The sequence below is a fragment of the Simochromis diagramma genome, unplaced genomic scaffold, assembly GCF_900408965.1.
Source record: "Simochromis diagramma unplaced genomic scaffold, fSimDia1.1 OVJJ01000596.1, whole genome shotgun sequence".
In the NCBI taxonomy this organism is placed as follows: Eukaryota; Metazoa; Chordata; class Actinopteri; order Cichliformes; family Cichlidae; genus Simochromis; species Simochromis diagramma.
In genome coordinates, this window is record NW_024387245.1 from 22287726 (window position 1) to 22309037 (window position 21312).

Consider the following 21312-nt stretch of genomic DNA (forward strand, 5'->3'; position numbering starts at 1 on the left):
CAGAGCTAAATATAGTTACAGCTGTGTGTGTCTCCTATACTTTCATCTATCTGGGTCATGTGATGGTGCTAGGAGGGGAGAAAAGAACAAGGGATGATGGGAGAGGAAGTAGGGCTTTGCTGTTAATTGAAATTATGGCTTCCAACAATTATTAAAAACAAGATAATTGAGATGGAACGATTATATTGCTCCTTTTAAGAGCATGTAGGTTTATCAGTATACAGTACTGTGCTTTAGCACTCTCTAAATGGCCATACTTAATACCCAACAATGTTTTGCTGGATTTCCTGATGGCCAATTTTAATTAGACTGGGAACTTTATTTCAAACGGGTTTTGTGGAAGTGTACATTATACACAGCATCGAGTGACTGCAGGGAAGATTTGGGGTTTTATTTATAGCCAGTTAGAACAGAAGCAGATGACTGGTTTTGCGAACAGTGATGGTGAACTGAAAACTAAAAATTAGTTTTATTCCTTCACGCTCTCTCAGCTGCTGACGTGTTGTTGTATTTCAGTCTCAGACTGTTATTCTCTCTGGGAGATCAGAGCTGTTTTACTTTCAGCCCAGACTGAACTGAGGCTCACTGATGCGTGAAAGATGAGAATCCAGATTTAATTAATAAAAGAAGAGTTTGGTAATGAGTCCCACTGTGGCTGGCTGTTGTCATGAGCTTCAAATTGGAGTTGGTTCTGAAGTCTGTATTTGTATTCTGGTCAGACGGTGAAGAGGGCTGAAGTGTTTTCTTGAGCCTCCAGTAGAGATGCTAGTGTCGGAGTTTGTTGTTTCACAAGTTTTCTTGGAAACCTTTCCGTGTCTTTTCTACCGACATGAGAAATTAACATCTTCCCCACATTTCTAGTCGTTCCTATCAGATTCTTTGAAACTTTGGTTTGGTTGAGATTCATCAATCCAACAGCGTGGAGACTGCACTTGCATAAAGGTGTATTTTCCTTTTTTAATGTAAGTGTTACCGAGAATAATTTAAAGGTTGCGTTATGAAAGTCCAAGGTGTAACCACATAATTAACATGGCAAAAGGACTAGTAAACTATTATACTCCAGACTTTAAGTGAAATTCTAGGAACACTATTCCCCTCCCAAAGGGAGTATGTGATCTTTTAGTTTGTCTGTTTGCAGTCTAGCTTAAAAACTGGAAGCTACACCAATATTTTCAAATACTGTGATGTAGAGGCTAATAACAAAATAGCTGACCTAGGTACTCATGTCCCACAAGGCCTAAGCATTTGACCTTGAAATTCATTGTTTGCAGCCAAGGTCAAAATTGAATGCCCAGCTTATGGTACCCAAAGATTTCAGCAGTTCTGCTCCAATCATGAGTAAAGATGATAAAATTCACCCTTTTGGTATGTAATGCTTCAGTCAAGGGTCAGGGTCACACGAATTGGGGAGGAAGTTAATATTCTCAAAACCTCTTAAAGAAATATTAGTTATTTGGGAGATAATGAGCTCAAACGAAGATCGTAAAACATTTTTATACATGTTATGGCGTCCCCATTAATGACATCTGCATTGTTTTCATAGAGCATTTGCGCCAATGCCAGCGTCTGTCATTCTAATTTCCATATTAACAATGCTAACAACGTAAAAAAATCACATTTTATAATAACCCTCGCCCTTTGGGTGGAGTTGCACTCTGAGTGCTCTTATGCATATACAGGGAGTGCAGAATTATTAGGCAAGTTGTATTTTTGAGGAATAATTTTATTATTGAACAACAACCATGTTCTCAATGAACCCAAAAAACTCATTAATATCAAAGCTGAATGTTTTTGGAAGTAGTTTTTAGTTTGTTTTTAGTTTTAGCTATTTTAGGGGGATATCTGTGTGTGCAGGTGACTATTACTGTGCATAATTATTAGGCAACTTAACAAAAAACAAATATATACCCATTTCAATTATTTATTTTTACCAGTGAAACCAATATAACATCTCCACATTCACAAATATACATTTCTGACATTCAAAAAACAAAAACAAATCAGCGACCAATATAGCCACCTTTCTTTGCAAGGACACTCAAAAGCCTGCCATCCATGGATTCTGTCAGTGTTTTGATCTGTTCACCATCAACATTGCGTGCAGCAGCAACCACAGCCTCCCAGACACTGTTCAGAGAGGTGTACTGTTTTCCCTCCTTGTAAATCTCACATTTGATGATGGACCACAGGTTCTCAATGGGGTTCAGATCAGGTGAACAAGGTGGCCATGTCATTAGTTTTTCTTCTTTTATACCCTTTCTTGCCAGCCACGCTGTGGAGTACTTGGACGCGTGTGATGGAGCATTGTCCTGCATGAAAATCATGTTTTTCTTGAAGGATGCAGACTTCTTCTTGTACCACTGCTTGAAGAAGGTCTCTTCCAGAAACTGGCAGTAGGACTGGGAGTTGAGCTTGACTCCATCCTCAACCCGAAAAGGCCCCACAAGCTCATCTTTGATGATACCAGCCCAAACCAGTACTCCACCTCCACCTTGCTGGCGTCTGGGTCGGACTGGAGCTCTCTGCCCTTTACCAATCCAGCCACGGGCCCATCCATCTGGCCCATCAAGACTCACTCTCATGTTCATCAGTCCATAAAACCTTAGAAAAACCAGTCTTGAGATATTTCTTGGCCCAGTCTTGACGTTTCAGCTTGTGTCTTGTTCAGTGGTGGTCGTCTTTCAGCCTTTCTTACCTTGGCCATGTCTCTGAGTATTGCACACCTTGTGCTTTTGGGCACTCCAGTGATGTTGCAGCTCTGAAATATGGCCAAACTGGTGGCAAGTGGCATCTTGGCAGCTGCACGCTTGACTTTTCTCAGTTCATGGGCAGTTATTTTGCACCTTGGTTTTTCCACACGCTTCTTGTGACCCTGTTGACTATTTTGAATGAAACGCTTGATTGTTCGATGATCACGCTTCAGCTTTGCAATTTTGAGACTGCTGCATCCCTCTGCAAGATATCTCACTATTTTTGACTTTTCTGAGCCTGTCAAGTCCTTCTTTTGACCCATTTTGCCAAAGGAAAGGACGTTGCCTAATAATTATGCACACCTGATATATGGTAATGTCATTAGACCACACCCCTTCTCATTACAGAGATGCACATCACCTAATATGCTTAATTGGTAGTAGGCTTTTGAGCCTATACAGCTTGGAGTAAGACAACATGCATGAAGAGGATGATGTGGACAAAATGCTCATTTGCCTAATAATTCTGCACTCCCTGTATACTGTTTGTAGAAGTTGACCGACCTGTAAAATTATTACCTAGTTTTGTAAACCTTATGTTTATATGGTCACTAAAATGGGAGAAGCTCGTGGCTTTAAATGGTTTTAGCACTTTATTGATATTAATGGAGAATAAAATAAAAGTGTAAAAGATGGAAACCTGAGGCAGGGCAATAATTTCAAAGGAATGAACCACCAAGCCAGTCGTTCAGAACCATTTACAGGCTTTGGGCATTCATGGCTCTTTGGCTATAGCACACATTTATTGTGCTTGGCTGTCTTCAAACACAAGTGAACTGATGTAGTTTCTAGTTGGACCATGAAGATTTGGGTTTAAACATGTGTCAGGCAGTTGTTTTTTTTTTTTTTTTTTTTTTTTTTTTTTTTTTTTTTTTTTTTTTGTTTTTTTTGGGGGGGTGGGTGGGCATGTAGCTTCAGCATAGGATTGCATCACTGTAGTATAAAAAAACAGCAGTGCTTCAAATGTCAAAATGTTTGGTGCAATAAATCTGTAAAGCTAAAGCAGTGTGAGAGCCGCTGATCTTCCTTTTCATGACTGTCACTGATATGTTCTGTTCTGTTTGAAGGGTTGTGAGGTCCCAGAACAGACCTACAACCAAATAAAAATTACACTTTATTTTTGTCTTCAGTCCCCCTTTGATGGAAGATGAGCGAGACACTCAAACCTCCCGAGGACTGTATCGACTGCATTCCTTATGCAAATGTAGTGTTTGAATCTCGCTTAATCAGAACAGGTTGTAAACTGGTGACCTTTTCACAGGAGGAGCAAAAATGAATTCATATTCATGAAGTGTGCTAGTATGGATTTGATCTTTCCCTTGATATTATGTGTTTTTCTTTGTATAATGTGAGACATTTCATTCAAACAGTGATTTCATTTTCTCTCCCATGTTTCAGTGAAAAAGACTTGTGCGGAGTCTGACTTTGTGTGTGACAATGGGCAGTGTGTCCCGAAGCGGTGGCACTGCGATGGGGAGCCAGACTGTGAAGATGGTTCTGATGAGAGCTTGGACATCTGCCGTAAGTAGATGGTTTTTGATGAACGCTGCGCTACACCAACAGTCAAGTGTTACATGTGCAACTAAAGTAAATATGAATCTTTCGGTAAGAATTTAGTTTTGAACCTGTAAGCTGTTACAAGTGCAACCTTTCAGTTTGTAAGAATGTAATCGTCTAAACGCCTGATTATCTCATTAGATTAAACTTACTTTATTGTAAATTTCACAATGCAATCAATATGACATGTCACCAACTTTAACGTGGCGGTGGTCATTTCAGTGTGCTGTTCGGTCTGCAACCCCATGTAAATCTTTTAAGAAAATCTAGGCTTGGCTGTAACAGAAACAGGAAGGGGATGGTGCTTTCAGTTTTCCCCAGCAGTTAAGAGTACGGTTATTATAAGACCAATGGGGCAAAGAATTGGTCTTGGGCTAAATAATCAGCCTCGGTGGCACACAGTGAGAGCCCCAGAACTGAAGTCTTTTTAGTGCTGAGTAAAAGGTTTGCATGCTGCAAGATTGATTATGTTCCTGCTGTATCTGCCGCTGGAGAGAACACTGCTGTATGCAGGTCGGTTACTCCTGTTAATTTATAAATTACTTGGAGGAAAATGGGTTCATTCACAGGTTTGCACAGCAGCCATCGCACAGATTAAGATTAACGACAAGGAACAATATCATGAACATTAACGTGTGAAACCTGAGCTTGTATACACATCTCTCTCAGGTCAAGCAGCATGAGATACTTTAATTCTGTGAAAGATACAAACTGCAGTGGAAACTGTAGGTTCAGCCCCAAAAAACCAGCGAGGATAAACTGACCTAAAAATTGTTTGTCCAGCCTTCTTTGGCTCACATCCTTGTGACTGGCTCACATCAGCCACAAGGATGTAGGCCACCACAGACAGGTCGGCCTTCCTCCCATGGGGTCGAGGCAGACACAAGCACGCATCACACTTATAGCGAGCAAGCAGAACGTTATTTTGTACCACATTTTAGTTGAGGTGGAAGTCCATTGTCACCCCAAAAAGCAAAAGTTGCACTATATGAATTATGGAAAACAGAATTGATAAGTGTAATTAGCTGAATTAATAATAGAATCATAACCAGTGATGATAAAGGCAACAATAGACTGATAAAAATGACACACAATGATTTCAAAAACCCAAATTTGATGTAAAAGTGATGGCTCGTCTGACTTTTGTGGTATTAAACGCTAGTCTTCAAATGTGTTATCAGTTAGTCTGTTGCTCCAGCAGCTTGGTGCATGAAAGCTAAAGCTGCTTCCCCATAACTGGTAGTGACTGGGATCCCAGACCATGCATTTAAAAACAGTGAAAATATGAAATGAATTCTAAGATTAGAGTTGACAGTTGAAGCACCCACGATCAAATGTCTATGCATGTTAGTTTGCATGTTTGGTTTGCTGCCTGGTACAGTATTAGGTTTGCATTGACTCGAGGAGCAGCTTCTGCTGGTCCTGTAATGCCCACCTTTTACAGTATTAAAAGCATGCTTGCAGCCTGGTACAAAAACTTTTTTTGGGGGGAACTTGTCACTGAACCGGCCCCCTCTGCTGTGTTTTGTCATTTCAGTTCAAACATTGAAATAACTGTGTATAATACAACCACTGTTAAACAAGACTTGGCTGACCACCTGCTGTTATCCATTCACAGTAACTGCAAATCAGTGTATGGCTTCCCAGATGGGACAAATGAGAACTAGAATGTCTTGGAATACTAAGCAGCCAGGTCGCGTTGGATGAATCGAAGACAAACCCTTCTCTGTGTATTTGACAATAAACATGTCTTATTGCCAGCGCACCACATTTTGACCCAGATCATGTTGAATGTGACAAAGTAATGATTAGACTAGTTTGGACAGTTGTGAGGTTTCGGTGTTCTGGCTAAAGCAGACTAATGTTGGGAGTAACAAGGTTTTCTTTTTACTTAACTGCCAACTGTAGTGAAGCAAGTTGACATGGCTGAAAAGATCCAACAGTAGTCGCGTTTTTTTTTTTTTCCTTTCAGTCGCTCCACTATTTGTTTTCACCCATGACGTTCAGTCAGAAGGCAGAAGCCTGATGGATGCTGGTTCGAACACCTGTTGGGAAGCTTTTGTTACTTATAGTAACACAACTTGTCACTGAACCGGCCCCCTCTGCTGTGTTTTGTCATTTGTGCGTCTTGGTGCATTTTAATGTCTTAAAGTGACTAATGGCTTGATGTGGTTGGTGAAGTTTGTGCTTCAGTTGTAATGAGTTAAATTGATTTAAAAAGTGTTTCTTACTCTGCACTAATTGGCTGGTTTAAGATTTCATGGATGCGGCTTGTTGAAGCACTGATAGCATTTGCTGATAACAGTCACACACTTTTCCATAAATGGTCACTTCTAGGCCCCACAAACCAACACAATGGAAGTTCAAAAGTACTAATTAAAAAAAAAAAAAAAAAAGAAATTCTTGGCCTACATTTAATGAAATTGAATTTGCACATTGAAATGTATTCAAATAGTGCAGCGAGATGTTCCCGATGCAGAGCTTTCTACAGATTTTAACTGGTGTAAGTTTCATACCTGCCCTTTGTGGGAAGCTAAAACTGTGGCTGAACTTGTATTTTCAAGCACAGTTGCCTTTACTCATGCTAGAGCACATTTATAAACTTTAATAAGCTTTCCATGAGGTCAAACTGGGTTTTTTAAGCTCCTCAAAGTGAATGGTAGTCTTCCTGCTGTTCATAACAGACGCTCATGCTGCTGCAGAAATTCAGCGAGGTACTTGAAAGCAGTGAGGGAAGAGTCCCCCTACAAGCAGTACTGTCAAATAAGTTGTTTAAATGGGAAAGCTGCTGTGCTTTAAATGTTGTGTGATATGAGGTCTCACCAAGGTGCTTGTTGAAATCAGAGATGACTCATGATGATGATCTTCAATGAATCACTTCTGTGTGCTGCCTCCACTGTGCTGCGTTAATGACAAATGGACTTTGGTGTCTCCTCAGGTGTATAGATAAACATCAGAGGAGATGAAAGTGGTTTCACTGCACCTTTAAAATCTTGATTGCAGATGATAAAAATGCAGAAAGTATAGCTCATGAATGCTGCTGTAAAAGAATACTGAAACTCTGGTCTGGCACACATCAACACCCTTCCTTTGATATTTTTAAAGCAGAAAATCAAACTACGTTTTAGTCCTAAAGTCCCTGTTTGCTGAGAATTCCTATTATGTCATTTCTGTGACCTAGAACTCGACTTGCATGACAGTGAAGGTTGGAATGAACTAAGTTTTGTTGTGGGGGTTTAAATTATTGCAATAAATGGACTAAAATAATGACTTTAGTTAGACAGTGTCGAACTTGTTACAGACATGACTTTCAACATTATTTGGGGAGGGAGGGGGGAACACAAGCAAATGGTTAATGTTACAATTATGGAACCAGGCACTAAATTTAACTTGGAACACGGGTGTCCACACTTCTTTTGCCAGTGTTTGGAGTGAGATTTGCTGGGGCAGCAGAGCATCTCAGGTGTCTGACAGGGTTGCGCACCAGCTCTGAGTTTTCACAATGAGCAGTCGTGTGTCTGGTATAGGCCCTTTCCTCCCACTGCAGTATTTCAACTCAGCAGGTTCAGTGCACAAACCTGAAAACGATACGAAGGTAACAACCAGCCGAAAAGCAACATCTTAGAGTTGGGGCCAATCCTTTCTGCACTCCTGTGAGGGGATGTTTGGTGCTTTCTGCCAAAACATGAGCAGGACCCTGTTGGGGAGTCGTTTCAGCAGCACAGTTGTTCCAAGCCGTTGGCTGTTAGGTGTTGCCAAGGCTCCAACCGAATTCCTACAGAGTTAGAAAGACAAAGTGGGTGAAGTGAAAACAAAGACTTTTAGGCCTATAAAATGGAGAGAAATTCCACTGTAAAGTCGTCAGTGAAATGAATGAAAAGGAATTAAATCTAATTCATCCCCCTGTGCATCAGTTCAAACATTGAAATAACTGTGTATAATACAACCACTGTTAAACAAGACTTGGCTGACCACCTGCTGTTATCCATTCACAGTAACTGCAAATCAGTGTATGGCTTCCCAGATGGGACAAATGAGAACTAGAATGTCTTGGAATACTAAGCAGCCAGGTCGCGTTGGATGAATCGAAGACAAACCCTTCTCTGTGTATTTGACAATAAACATGTCTTATTGCCAGCGCACCACATTTTGACCCAGATCATGTTGAATGTGACAAAGTAATGATTAGACTAGTTTGGACAGTTGTGAGGTTTCGGTGTTCTGGCTAAAGCAGACTAATGTTGGGAGTAACAAGGTTTTCTTTTTACTTAACTGCCAACTGTAGTGAAGCAAGTTGACATGGCTGAAAAGATCCAACAGTAGTCGCGTTTTTTTTTCCTTTCAGTCGCTCCACTATTTGTTTTCACCCATGACGTTCAGTCAGAAGGCAGAAGCCTGATGGATGCTGGTTCGAACACCTGTTGGGAAGCTTTTGTTACTTATAGTAACACAGCATGCTGTGGTGACACCATTAAATATAATTTGACTTCAGTTGAATCTTGTCAGCTCCACACGCCAACGTAGGTTTGAGGTGCAAGAAAAGGAGAATATGGTGACTGTAAATGACAGCAGGATGCAGCAGTCGAAAGACTCAGTAAGGGGAAAAATAACCTGTTTTCTTTCACTGTATTTATCCTCAGCCTGTTTAGTTTTGGCCTAAATAAAAGCAAATGCATAAGTGATGTCATCTTAAAGACCTTTGTTACACTTTGATTTTGTTATCTAGTAAAATTAAGTTGAACTTTGTGTGGGTTTTTTTTTTTTTTTTTTTTTTTTTTTTTTTTTTTTTTTGTTTTTGTTTTTTGGTTCTTAAAACCCATAAAATGATTCAGGGACTTCATATTTTAGCGCTGGTAATGAATTTGTACCAGATGTATACAAATGCCCGTAACAATGTATTGGGTTGGACCACAAGTGGAAGTCACCAATTTTTAAAAGTATCAACACTCAACAATGTAAACAGTAAAAACTGACACTGGACATTATTTTACTGTTAATACAAGAGCACGAAACCCCATTAGGGGCTCCAAAGGACACGAAGGGCCAGTCAGACAAAACACTAAAATAATGGGGGCGCAAACAAGGTTAGTGAGCTGCAGGTTAACACTCCTGTTATGTTGCGGGTCAGATTGACCCAGAATAGAAGAGATATCATCTGCATCACTACAGAAAATGAAAAAAATCCAAATTATAAAACAAAATTGTAAAATAATCAATGCCAGTGTTTCTGACACTTTTCGATGAGTAAATTTGTCCCGGGTCAAATTAACCCAGGAGCATAACTGGTGTTCCTGGAAACCAACATAACAGGAGAGTATTTGGGAGTGCTTTCAGAACTCAACCACTCCTGTCAAAAAGCAGCTCTCATTATAAAGTTGTGCGTACGTAAAAAGTGTCTCTGTCCATCCACTAGCTTGGTTACAAAATGCAATTACAAATGCAACGTACGCAGCACATGCGTAGGCCAGCAAGCAAATGTTAGAGGTCTGTATTGCAACATTATCAAGGTTTGAGCACAAAACAATGGAATAGAAAATATTTATGAATGGGAACTTGTATATAACTGGTGTTTAAAAATTCACATTCATAGATATTATTTATAATCAGAGGCGTTGTTTGTGTATTTATGAACATTAACTGACGAGTTGTTAGAAGCTTGAAGTGGTGAGACTCTCTACTGTAGTAACACATTTGAGGAGAATAACAACCCCAGGATAAACGGGAATGTTGGCAGGTGAGAGTATGGCCCGGTGGGTTGGGGGAGCCACATTCCCAAGTTTAAGAACAAAGTAACTTTCAGTTGCCATTTAACTGCCCCCCCCCTTATTTTTTTATTTACTTTTTCTTTTTCCCCTGATTGAAGTCATGAAACTCATCTAAGTGTTTTTCTCTGAAATCAGCTCGAGCTTTTGTACGGTTTATGCTCTACAAAAGCTTGTAGTGCGTGTCTCACTTTTCACTTGGAAAAGTGTCTCGGTCAACTGAAGGTCTTGACAGGGATATCAGTTTGCAGTCTGTGTGAGAGAAGTTCAGTCATAACTACAGTGGTGTACGTGCCAGTCAACACTGCTACTGTAGCAGTTATCTCTGTACTGTTTGACCAGCTGTTGCTCATGACTTTACAGCAGGCAACAGAGTGACGTCGTCTATGAGTGGCTACATGCCTGTTCTCCTTCACATTTGCATGAAGGACTTTTGTACTGCAGTTGCATTTCTGGAAATTATTTCAGTTTATTTCCCTGTACAAAAACACTTGAGACCTCTTGGTAAACAGAACTTGCAGAACAGGCGTAGTTTCACTATGTGGATCTTGGCAGGATTCTTCCATGTTTGCTTTGTCTCAAGTGTCAGTTTTTTATGTGGCTAATGAAAGACATTTAAATTGGTGTAAACTCGAGGCTTGGAAAGTGTTCATGATTGGAAGTAGCATTAAATAAGATTAATAATTTAAAACTTGTTTCCTTTAATCAGTGTTAACATGTATTTAATCTTGTGGTATAATTGATATACCAGTCTCAATTTCATTTCAGATTCTACATAATTGGTTACTGGGAGCACTTATCAGTGTATTGAGGGGAAACTGCATGTGTATGTTAGCTTGGAGGGGCTCAGAGCTACGTTCAAAATCAGTAAAGACCAATGCACGACACAGAGCTGCCATTTGGTCTTTGATTTAATCACAGAATTAAGTCAAAGATTAAGCCAACAGGTGTGTTGTTTTTGAGTGTACATGAGTGTTTCAGTTTTCAAGACTTTTCTTTCTTCAGAAGATTCCATAAAAAGTCAAGTTGGATTCAAAACAAGAGTTTGGTTTTTCATAGTTCAGACTTTACAGAGTTAATAAAATATGAAGAATTTTCAGGAGAAGGTAATGGAGGTTTTACCTGGAGGCAGTCATTTGCCACAAAGGTTGGAAGGAAGGGTCCAAATGGAGTTTCTTTCAAAGCCAGCTTCACTGTGGAAACATCACTACCGGTAGTTTATATAGACAAATGATTTATTTATTTTTATTTGTAGTCTAAAGGGAGATGAATGAGCCTTTGTAAGCCCCTATAAAGGCCTCCTTAGGCAAAAATGTTAATGAGAAATGTTAATGTCATTTGCTGTGAAACTACCGGAATCTTAAAATGCCATGATGCAAATTTTGTTCAGCTCAATTGTAGTTTGTTGGAATTTACCAACTGCTAACTCAAATTTGACGACTTCAGTCACTTCATTGTTGTATACCTTGCTAGTACCTGGTTGGATAGGGATGGAAATAGAGAAGCAGTTCTCTACAAGAACTAGTTCCCAGTGGTGCAAGTAGTTCAATTTCTTGGTCTTGTTAAGCTTGGCATACACGGTGCGATTTTTGGCCCATTTTGAGCAGATTTTTCAGTCGTGTGACTGTTTTGAGGATCGGCCCGAGTTTCGCCTTCATCGTGTGTCGTGCATCGTGGGGTAATGAGAAGCGATTAACACCTCACGACCAGCTTCCGATCATCAATCGCTTGGTCGTAAGAAAATCAAACCTGTTTGAAATGCTGTTGGCCATCGTGATGGTGTCACCGCAGCCTGTCACACCGCATGAGCAAACACAGAAATTAAAGTGAAAAGACGGAGCAGTGCAGCGTGTGATCTGGACACAAGTGATGAAAGCACAACTTGTATAACTTTGGCAAGCTCATCTGAGCCTTTTTGATGTGGCCTCACAAATTATCACGACCAGAACTGTGAAAGTAGTTGGATGGACATTGCTGCACAATCACAGCTGCCTGATCAATGTTTTTCATTAGCAATTTAGCAAAGTTGATGGTGGTGGTCTGTGTGTCACTCAGAGCGAGAGACAGATTTTGTTATAACCTTCATGTTATGGACGCACAGTGTGAGCACTCAGGTCGCATCAGAGCATCGGGTCGTATAGTGTGAGACCTGCATCGTGAATTAGGAACTTCTAACCCCTGCGAGTCAATCGTACAATTTGAGCAGGAGCTGAATAACGAGACTAAAAAAAAAAAGGCACAGTGTTTGCCCAGCTGTAGTTGGCTTGCCTATCGATTCTGCTTATTGGTTCCACTTCCACCACAATCAGCTGATTTCAATTCATGTGTCTAAGGGGGAAAATAATGGCAGTTTATAGCATGGATGAGAGCGTGGTGCATCAGGACAGAAACAACTGCATTATTCTGCTAACACAATTTCAGCTATTTTCAAGCATCTGCACGGCCAGCCAGCATGCTAAAGTTAAGCTAGCCAAGAAAACTGAGTGAATGCTAACCCCGGCCCAGCAGCCACATTCTGAACGTAAACGGGTAACAAAATCCCAGCATATCAGCGGTTTCTGAAAGGCTCAGGTCAGCCTGTCTGGCACCAACAAGCATGCCATTCAGTGAAATAACCTTCATTCTGATGCAGACATCAAACCAGCCTGCTCAAGTACTTTGTGTGTGCGTGCAGTGTGCAGACAATGCAGAAACTTGTACTCTACTGATTAATGGCTGAACTGGAACTTTTCACCCCGTATTCTTAAGAGTGAAGAGGAAACTGCAAAATCAACTAGTCAGTGATGGGGATAAGTGTTGGTGCGCACACTGGCTCCTGTGCACTGTGTGCAGCTGAGAGACCAAACTGGGTTCAGAATTATGTCAGTATATCACCAGCCTGGCTTATCACCCAAACTACAATTCTCATAGTCAATAATTCATACATCTGTGGGAGTCACTCTTCTATTCACCTTCATCTGCTGCTCCACCGAGCAGCTCTTATCACTGCACAGCCAGTTTTATGTGCATGCTGCTTATCTCCAGTGTGAGATGAAGGGATAAGAAGCGAACTTGATCTTGGAGCTGAAATTTTATGGAAGAAAGTATTGTTAGGGGAATATGTACCCTGGGGGAGGAAAAAGGGGCTTCCTGATAGTTCGGTAGAATTCTGAGTCGCATTTCTGGAGATGGAATTTAACCCCTTTTCTGGCCATAAAGGGATCGTATTGTATTAGTAGCTGGCTTTTAAAATAAAGTACATGATCAAGAAAGTTGACAATGCTAAAACCAAACCCAAGACAATGGAAAAGATGATGTACATTCTGACAGATTAACCTGGAAAATATTTGCACCGTAAACATGAAAGGAATCTCAACACTGTTGTATAAATACGATTTTGCTGCATCAAAGCTGTTGCTGTTCCAGCTAAATGGATTATGTAACAGCTTGCAATTGTATGGTTCTTGAGGTGTTGTGAACACCTGACTTTGTTTTCAGTCGCACCTCAGTGCAGCATAACGTTGCCCCGAGCCCTCCATCTCTCACAAAATGTCAGTTACTGTCATTGGGGCCGCCACGAATGAACCTAAAAGGTAAAGGAGTCGCTGCAGCCTTTAGATGATACTGTGTTTTTGTTCATCATGTAAACATGATGTGCATCGTTTCCTAAACCCATGTAAAGGAGTTTTACATTCTTACCTCTGCTTACAAAAGCACGCAGACAGTTGAGCTGAGCTTAAATTGGTCCTTTTTAATATCCCTGTAGAATAAATCATTCATTGGAACAGCACCAGCAGTCAGCTGGACTCTTAGTGGTACATTTTGGCCTTTTAGTGACTGCAGCAGAACGCCAAACATCTCTGCTGTTCTGTCTTTTTGATTTCCTGTGTTGTTGGTAAAGGGAGAAAACATGTGGTTTACAAAACACAAAATGTTAAACATTTTTAAAAAATTATATACAGAATGTATGACTGAGCATGAAAATATCTAAGACCTGTTTGTTTTCTTTCCATACAGACATGAGGACATGCCGAATGAATGAGTTTAGCTGTGGCGCCGGCTCAACCCAGTGTATCCCAGTCTTCTGGAAATGTGACGGTGAGAAGGACTGCGACAGCGGCGAGGACGAGGTCAACTGTGGTAGGTGGACGCTGTTTGGCTTGGAGTGCACATGACTTCAGTTGATTTCAAAAACTGGCTATTCATTTCTAAATTCATTTTAAGTGATGAGGATATTGTTCAGTGTTCTTGAAATCCTTTGGGATTTAAAACATTCCCAGGTTGCCATCAAACACTCGTCGTGTAGTTTGTCACAGCTAAGCAGTGACAGCTTCATTTCTCATGTTTGCTGTTCATTGATGAGCACCGTGATGCTGGGAGCTGCAGAAATGCTGCCGTGGACGTAATGAATTGAGACCATCACTGTGAAGCCATTTGAAGTCTCCTTTAGAGCTGCAGCTGAGCAGTTTTCTTTGCCATCTCATTAATATCACAAGTGCACATAAGTTCTTGGTGTGTTTAAGTGTTCGAAGTACTGCTTATTACTTGTAGCATTTGGTTTCCAGCTTTTATTGAAGTATTAAAACTGCTTCTAATCGCTGGCATCAGTTTGCCTCCTCCAGCTGTTTATCCTAAATACTTGCATAAACACACTAACGGCTTTTCCTGCACAGCCCGGTCTGAACGATAACACAATCTGACAGTGAAGCACCCTGTAGACATTTAGAGTTTTAATTGGGGCAAATGATTACTTCACATACACATTAAAATGACTTTCATACTTTTAAGCCATAATATCTTGGAAGATTTTAATAATTGGCTTTCCACATTTGTGCTGAGTGCATGACTCATGTTGTCTAAAAGGTGCCAATTTTGAGCATTAGCACTAATGTGTGACACTATATACATATATCATTGTTTAAATACTGTTTAGTATCAGCTCTGAAGCAGCTGAAAACACTCAAAGCTCAGCTACGGTTAATTGTTTGTTCCTGTTGAGTCTGCACCCCTGTTGTCCTTGAACTGTGTGCTGTGATGATTTACTGCAGCGTAGCGTGCTTAGATGGTGACCCCCTTTTTTTAAAAGTGAGCTGCCACAATACAGTGTAAATCAAAATCTTGCAACCTCAATGTCTCGCGCATTCTTGGAGCTTCCAGTTGCTGCTTCCAGTCGCTGCACTAAACTAACACTGGTGTTATTAGAGAAAGCAGAGGTGCACACATGATGGGTTTTGCTGTTGAGGTTTTAAAAATGGCTGCGAACTGGTCATCAAGCTGGACTTGTAAACACAAAATGCAGTATTTTCAATATTGAGTATTTTGGATGGAAGTCATTAACAGGCACACAGCAAGTTGTTGACTCAGTTCTGCCCTGTGTGAACTTTTCAGGACTCGGTCTGTGTGTGTGTTCATGTGACAAATGTTTTGCTCCAGCTGAAGCGTGGCATTGTGCTTGTTAATCTGAGACATGTCCTCTGCCGCTTGTCCAGGGAAACCAAATAAGGCTGAGGCTTGAAACTTATTAAGTTTAGCTTATTGTTTTTAAGCTGTAATAAGAGTAAACGGAGGTCATAAATAAATTCTAGCTTTAAAAAAAATGTCTTACTGTTACTGCATTAAAAACTCTGTGCTGTCAGTCCTTTCACAGCACACTCACATTTTTCCCATAACCCTCTCCAGGAAACATCACATGTGCCCCAAATGAGTTTACATGTGCCAGTGGACGCTGCATCTCCCGGAACTTTGTGTGTAATAGCGAGGATGACTGCGGCGATGGCTCGGATGAGGTGGAGTGCGCGCCGTCCTCCTGCGGGCCCAGTGAGTTCCAGTGTGGAAACTCTTCATGCATCCCGGCCAGCTGGGTGTGTGACGATGACGTTGACTGCCAGGTAAGAAAGAATACCACACACTAATTTGCAACACACACTCTGACACAATTCTTAACTGAATATGGTCCTTGTGACCCAGCCTGTCTCAGTTATTTATTAATGGGAGCAGATGATTAGAGTCTGACTAAAGTATGGTCGCATGGCAGGGAACTGTTTTGGTGTTATGCTGATTCAAACTAAACAACCCATGTAGGATAAAATTCTTATGGTGTTCTGATCAGTAAACCTGACCTTTAAACAAATAAGTGCTAAAAAGCTACACTGGTCAATCTCACAACACTGCTGTCAAAACTTGCCTTTTACTTTCTATGAGAATGTGTTGAACCCAGATCAGGGTTTGTTTTTAGGACCCAAATTTATTAAATCTAATGAATACAACCCAGCTGCAACCTCCAGGGCCAAAACATTAAGCCAACACAGATGTGCCAAAAGCAGTTTCCAGAGTCTCGTGTTCTTTGAAACTGGATTTTAGAATAGAATTGACTGCTGTGTAATGATCTGTCAAAGAGTGTGTGATGAAGTTGTGTTTAGAGTGAAATTCTAGTGTTAGTATCTTGAACTAATTAGAATTACAAGATACAGCGGTACAGTACCACTGTGGCATCACTGCTGGGCAGCAAAGGAGGTTGTTGTGGTGCTATACTATACTCAACATGTGGATCAAACACTTGGTATAATTGACATTTATTTTTGACCATAATTGGTCACTGACAACATCCATCAGCACAACCATATTATGACTCCAGCTTGCTGTTCAACTGCCACAGTGCACGCCACCCTCTGATCTAAAAATGGTTACTTCTGGTACCAAACAAACTACCATGACAGCAACTGAAATACTACAGATGTAGTGCCAAAATGTGGAGTTGAAACCCAGTGGGTGATGTCACAGTTTTAACATCTGTCTTTAAAACGGTCGTATGGACAAAACCGAGAAATGAATGCTGGCTCTTCAGTGGGAGCAGTAGAGGTGAGGAGAGGGATGAGGGGGATGTCGGCTGCAGACAACGAGTGCACCAATCCAGAAACTGCAAACTCGCTGAGTTAACTGGTCACAGGGCTCCTCTTGTGTCAGCATTATTCACACCCACACACAAGCTGGAGGGGAGATGCGTCTGCCACATGTCAGATGGCACAAATCTGATCTTGCGCTTTATTCTAGAGAACACTGAATGCCAGAACTGAAATCTGATTCAGAGGAGGCGCTGAATAATGGCAAACTCCATGAAATGGATGGACATGACAAATCATTTTACATCAAGATAGTAAAAAGAGAACCTTTGTCAGGGTTGCAGTAGGAATACTGTCTTAATTTGAGGCAGACTGCCAATCAATGGTCCGCTATTTAACACCCTCACCATAGTAGTTATTAACTGATACTTACTATACGTATTCATGAAGAGGTATTAAATCATTTTCTGCTCTTGTAATACTTCACCCTTTTATATGCATTGTTAACTAAAGCTTTAGTCTATCCTTAAAATACTGATGTTCTTCACATGATGAATAAAAGCTTAAGCTCACTCTTTCCTTATGAGGAAACGTTTTTGTACATGAATACAATCTGGTCTCTTCTAAATCAGTCTTTTCTTTTATAACATTAAAACTTTATTTTAAGATCCTACATTGAATAGGCAAAATCTGACTGAGACATGCAGAGTTAAAACTCAGGTTTCCTGACTCTGGCTTTGCATCTTCACTTTGTCTTCAGGTGTTTTTGTTGAGCCTTAAGTATCTGCAGTAGAGATGGCACGATACCACTTTATGTTGAATACAGATATCATAAATTTGGATTTCTGCCGATACGATAAGAATCTGATATAGTGTGTTTTTAATCAATGAAACTGTTTTTTAATATCTTGCTGCATCTTGTATAAATTCATGCTCAAGTTTAAATAAACAACAACACGAGAAAATTAAGCTTGCAAAACTGGTGTGCATGGATGTGCATGCCTAGGGATGTCATACTGCTTTCTTTACAGTGAGGCTACACCCATTTAGGAAATGAGGGAGTGAACTTGTGCATCTTTGCTGTACACCTGAAATGCATGTGGGAAATCCAATGCAGGTGTACAGCAAAGATGAATTTAGTCGTACCACCCAGCAGCCACTGACCTGCCTCACGCACAAATATTTTCACACACTGCAGAACAAGTTCTACTGATGCAACAATATGCTGTGCACCCATTAATTGGCTCACCGGACACAAACACTCACACCCACAAATATTTAAAGGGCTGTGTTCAGTGGGAATGTCGTTATTGTTCCCTCTCTGCTTCTCACACCCCGCCTGCCCTGTGTCAGTATTACGGAGCAGCAGACGCATGCATTCTCACACTCCATTAATCTGCTCCCATGTGAGTCGGTGACTTTGTGAGATGATGAAAGTGTGAGAAACTCCTTCGTGCTGCTTCTCTTGCTCCTGTTCTGGTCTGTTTGGCAGAGATTAATTCTAATTAATGAGCTAATCATCAGAGATCTAAGTGCTAAATGCTTCTGGCTATGTCATCTGTGACCTGTATGCCCCCTCCACTTCCAGATCATATGTAAATAATAGTGTGAGAGGAACAGTGTGTATGTGTCTGGGCTCTGTCCTTCAGTGGCTGATGGTGCAAAACTTGGTTTAAAAGTTTTAAAATGTCTCATTAGAATTATAAAACCCACAAATGGCCTTTAACATGCAGCTTGACTAAAGTTTCTCATACACTCAAACCAGACCCTAGTAAATAAGTTTGTATTAAAGTATTACATAACAGATGTGCTTGCTTTTAACTTGTTTCAGAGCTGGTTTAATAAAGGACTCGTTTGCTTTTTAGTCAGACATTGTATTTCAGATTACAGTGACTTAAACCTCAATTTCACACTTTAATATGAAATAAGCTGCTGATGGCCAGAGAACTTTTTTGTTTTTAAAAAACACACCTGTCATTGCCAGGAACATCATCAGTAGCCTAGACAAGCAAATGGCTGGCCAGCCGGCTCGCCTGATAGGTGAACTGAGTCTGAGCCATCAGCTCTCCCTGCCAGGTTTACTAGCTTTAAGTTAAACACTCACAATTTTGTTGAGTCGGGAGTTTGCCAACAAAACTTTAGGATGATTCACTCAATGTTGCTTCTCTGCAAAATTAACTAGAGTTAACCAGTTAACTCTTTAACTAGAGTTCAGACCTGTTGTATTTATGAATGGTGAAGGGAGGCAGTCTGTGCCTTCAGATTGTTCCTGTCTACTGGAATAATGTAAAGAAACCTTCCCCCTAAGCTCCATCCACAGCTGTTGATACTCCAGGATGCCTCAGTGAAATTACTTTATGGAGGCTTTGTCAGTCGGCATCATTTTAAAAATAAATAAAATATTGTCAACATAAGTTGCTTATGTGTGGCAAACAGTGTTACACCTGGCTTGGCAAATCTCTTCTGTCTGCTTGGATCAGCTGGAGGGACTTAATGTTGCTGTACTGCTGTGCAAATTGGGAGTTTCTGTCAGGCAACTGGTGATGCTGTGATTAATTGAAAAGGTGGCACAACGGCTGTTTGTTAGACTAACTTTTTTTTTTTTTTTTTTTTTTTTCCCTCTGACAAGCAGTCTCAAGTCCCCAAAAACCTCCTGAATTACGATTTTTGCCCGACTGAAAGGATTAATGGTTCCCACAGGTGGTCTCTGTAGCTTTCAAAAGACAGTCCCAGAGCGGAGTCTGACACCACTATAATGATGCTTTGTTCAACCAACACCTCAGACCTTTAAATTATGTAAAAGTATTGCAGAGTTGCACATTTAAAAAGCTGGAACCATTAAATTTCAGCTTTTCGTTATATAATTTACATGTAATTTTGGTCAGCACTCTGCATTTCCAGGGGATTTATTCAAAAGCTTCAATTCTTAATGAAAGCTCCAGATTGAAAGTGTAAAACTGACTAAATTATATATGCTAAATCAAAGAACTCCAAGGCACTAGTTTCAAATAAAATTTGAAGTGCTTTTATTCTCATGACATGGCCGTGCTTAACTTTGAACTCAACACAATTCAACAGACAAGTCTTCCAAACCCTTCCAAAGACCACGTCAAATAGAAGCGGTTTGAGTTCAGGAATTTGTGGTTTGTTTGGGGTTTTTTTTTGTTTTGTGTGTTTTTTAAACAGTCATTTAAATTGTGTAGTTTTTTTTTTTGAGATAACTAGCACTGACCAAGAAGACAAATGTCCTTTTTAGACTGTACATGTTTGCTTTTTGCTCCTGCTGGCAGTCTTTAATCTGATGGTCACGTAAGGTCAAACACTTTATTATAACCTGTTTTCCATTGTAACTGGTATTTACTTTTACTTGATATGGCAGGCTCCCTTCCAGAAAATTGCTAGAAGAGGCAAGAAAACGGCACAATTTTGCAAACTGAATATTTGCTGAAATAAACATTGGTTAAATGGTGTTAAAGTGTTTTGCAATCAGGAGGTCCTGTAATATGATCATATCAGTTTCTCTGTAAAGTAAATGAGTATCAGCTCTCACAGTGCCCTAAAAGTCACCTTGTGTCCTAACAGGACCAATCAGATGAGTCTCCATCCCGCTGTGGTCGACACCCAACACCCCCAGCCAAGTGCTCGCCCAGCGAGATGCAGTGTCGCTCAGGAGAGTGCATCCACAAGAAGTGGAGGTGTGACGGAGACTCCGACTGCAAGGACGGCAGTGACGAAGCGAACTGTCGTATGTACACAAGCTTTGCGTGATTCACAATCCCAAATAATCTTTAGCTGATACTGGACAGTAAGCTGTAGTTTATACTCTATCTGAAACAAGCAGTTTGGGCTCCTTTCCCGCTCCATTTGATCCAGTGTTGTTCTGATGGGTAGCCTTTCCCAACAGCCAGCGGGTGGAGCTTCTGTTCGCTCATAAAGTGAAATGGTCACACAACAATTATCACCCACCATTTTGGCGGCACTTGGCATAGAGCCACTACTCCTCCACATTGAAAGGAGGCAGTTCAGGTGCTTGACATCTTACTAGGGATGCCTGCTGGATACCTCCTAGTTGAGTAGCTTTGGGCATGTCTTACAGGGGAAACTGGTCCTGAGACAGACCCAGGACACATTGGAGAGAGTGTCTCTCGGCTGGCTTGGGAATTCCTTTGTAGTCCTCTGAGGGGAGGTTCAAGGTTCTTTATTCATCACATGCATAGTTATAAAAGTATAACACAGTGAAATGTAGCCTGACACGCTCCTCGACTTGTGCAAAAGGGGGAGAGAGGAAGAACATTATATATTATATACATTAGGTGAATGTGCAGTAGTAGCATTGTATGCAGCAAGCAAGTGAATTCTGTACATTAAGTGAATTAAATAAGAAGAGACAATATGAACATATTTAAAATTAAAGGAATTTGAAAT

The 21312-nt window shown here is 40.6% G+C and overlaps 1 protein-coding gene and 1 long non-coding RNA gene across 2 annotated transcripts in view; one reads left to right on the forward strand and one right to left on the reverse strand.

Moving 5' to 3' along the window:
• Window positions 1-21312, forward strand: part of vldlr (very low density lipoprotein receptor) — a 71150-nt gene that overhangs the window by 18343 nt on the left and 31495 nt on the right. The window contains exons 3-6 of the mRNA XM_040000155.1: window positions 4149-4271; window positions 14066-14188; window positions 15728-15936; window positions 20470-20632. Coding sequence (XP_039856089.1) covers window positions 4149-4271; window positions 14066-14188; window positions 15728-15936; window positions 20470-20632 — 618 coding nt within the window. The remainder of the gene's footprint in view (window positions 1-4148; window positions 4272-14065; window positions 14189-15727; window positions 15937-20469; window positions 20633-21312) is intronic.
• Window positions 5718-11812, reverse strand: LOC120714107. The gene is made up of 3 exons (XR_005691349.1): window positions 11647-11812; window positions 10580-10583; window positions 5718-5729 (listed from the first exon to the last, which is right to left on the reverse strand). It is a non-coding gene; the product is annotated as an uncharacterized LOC120714107 (long non-coding RNA).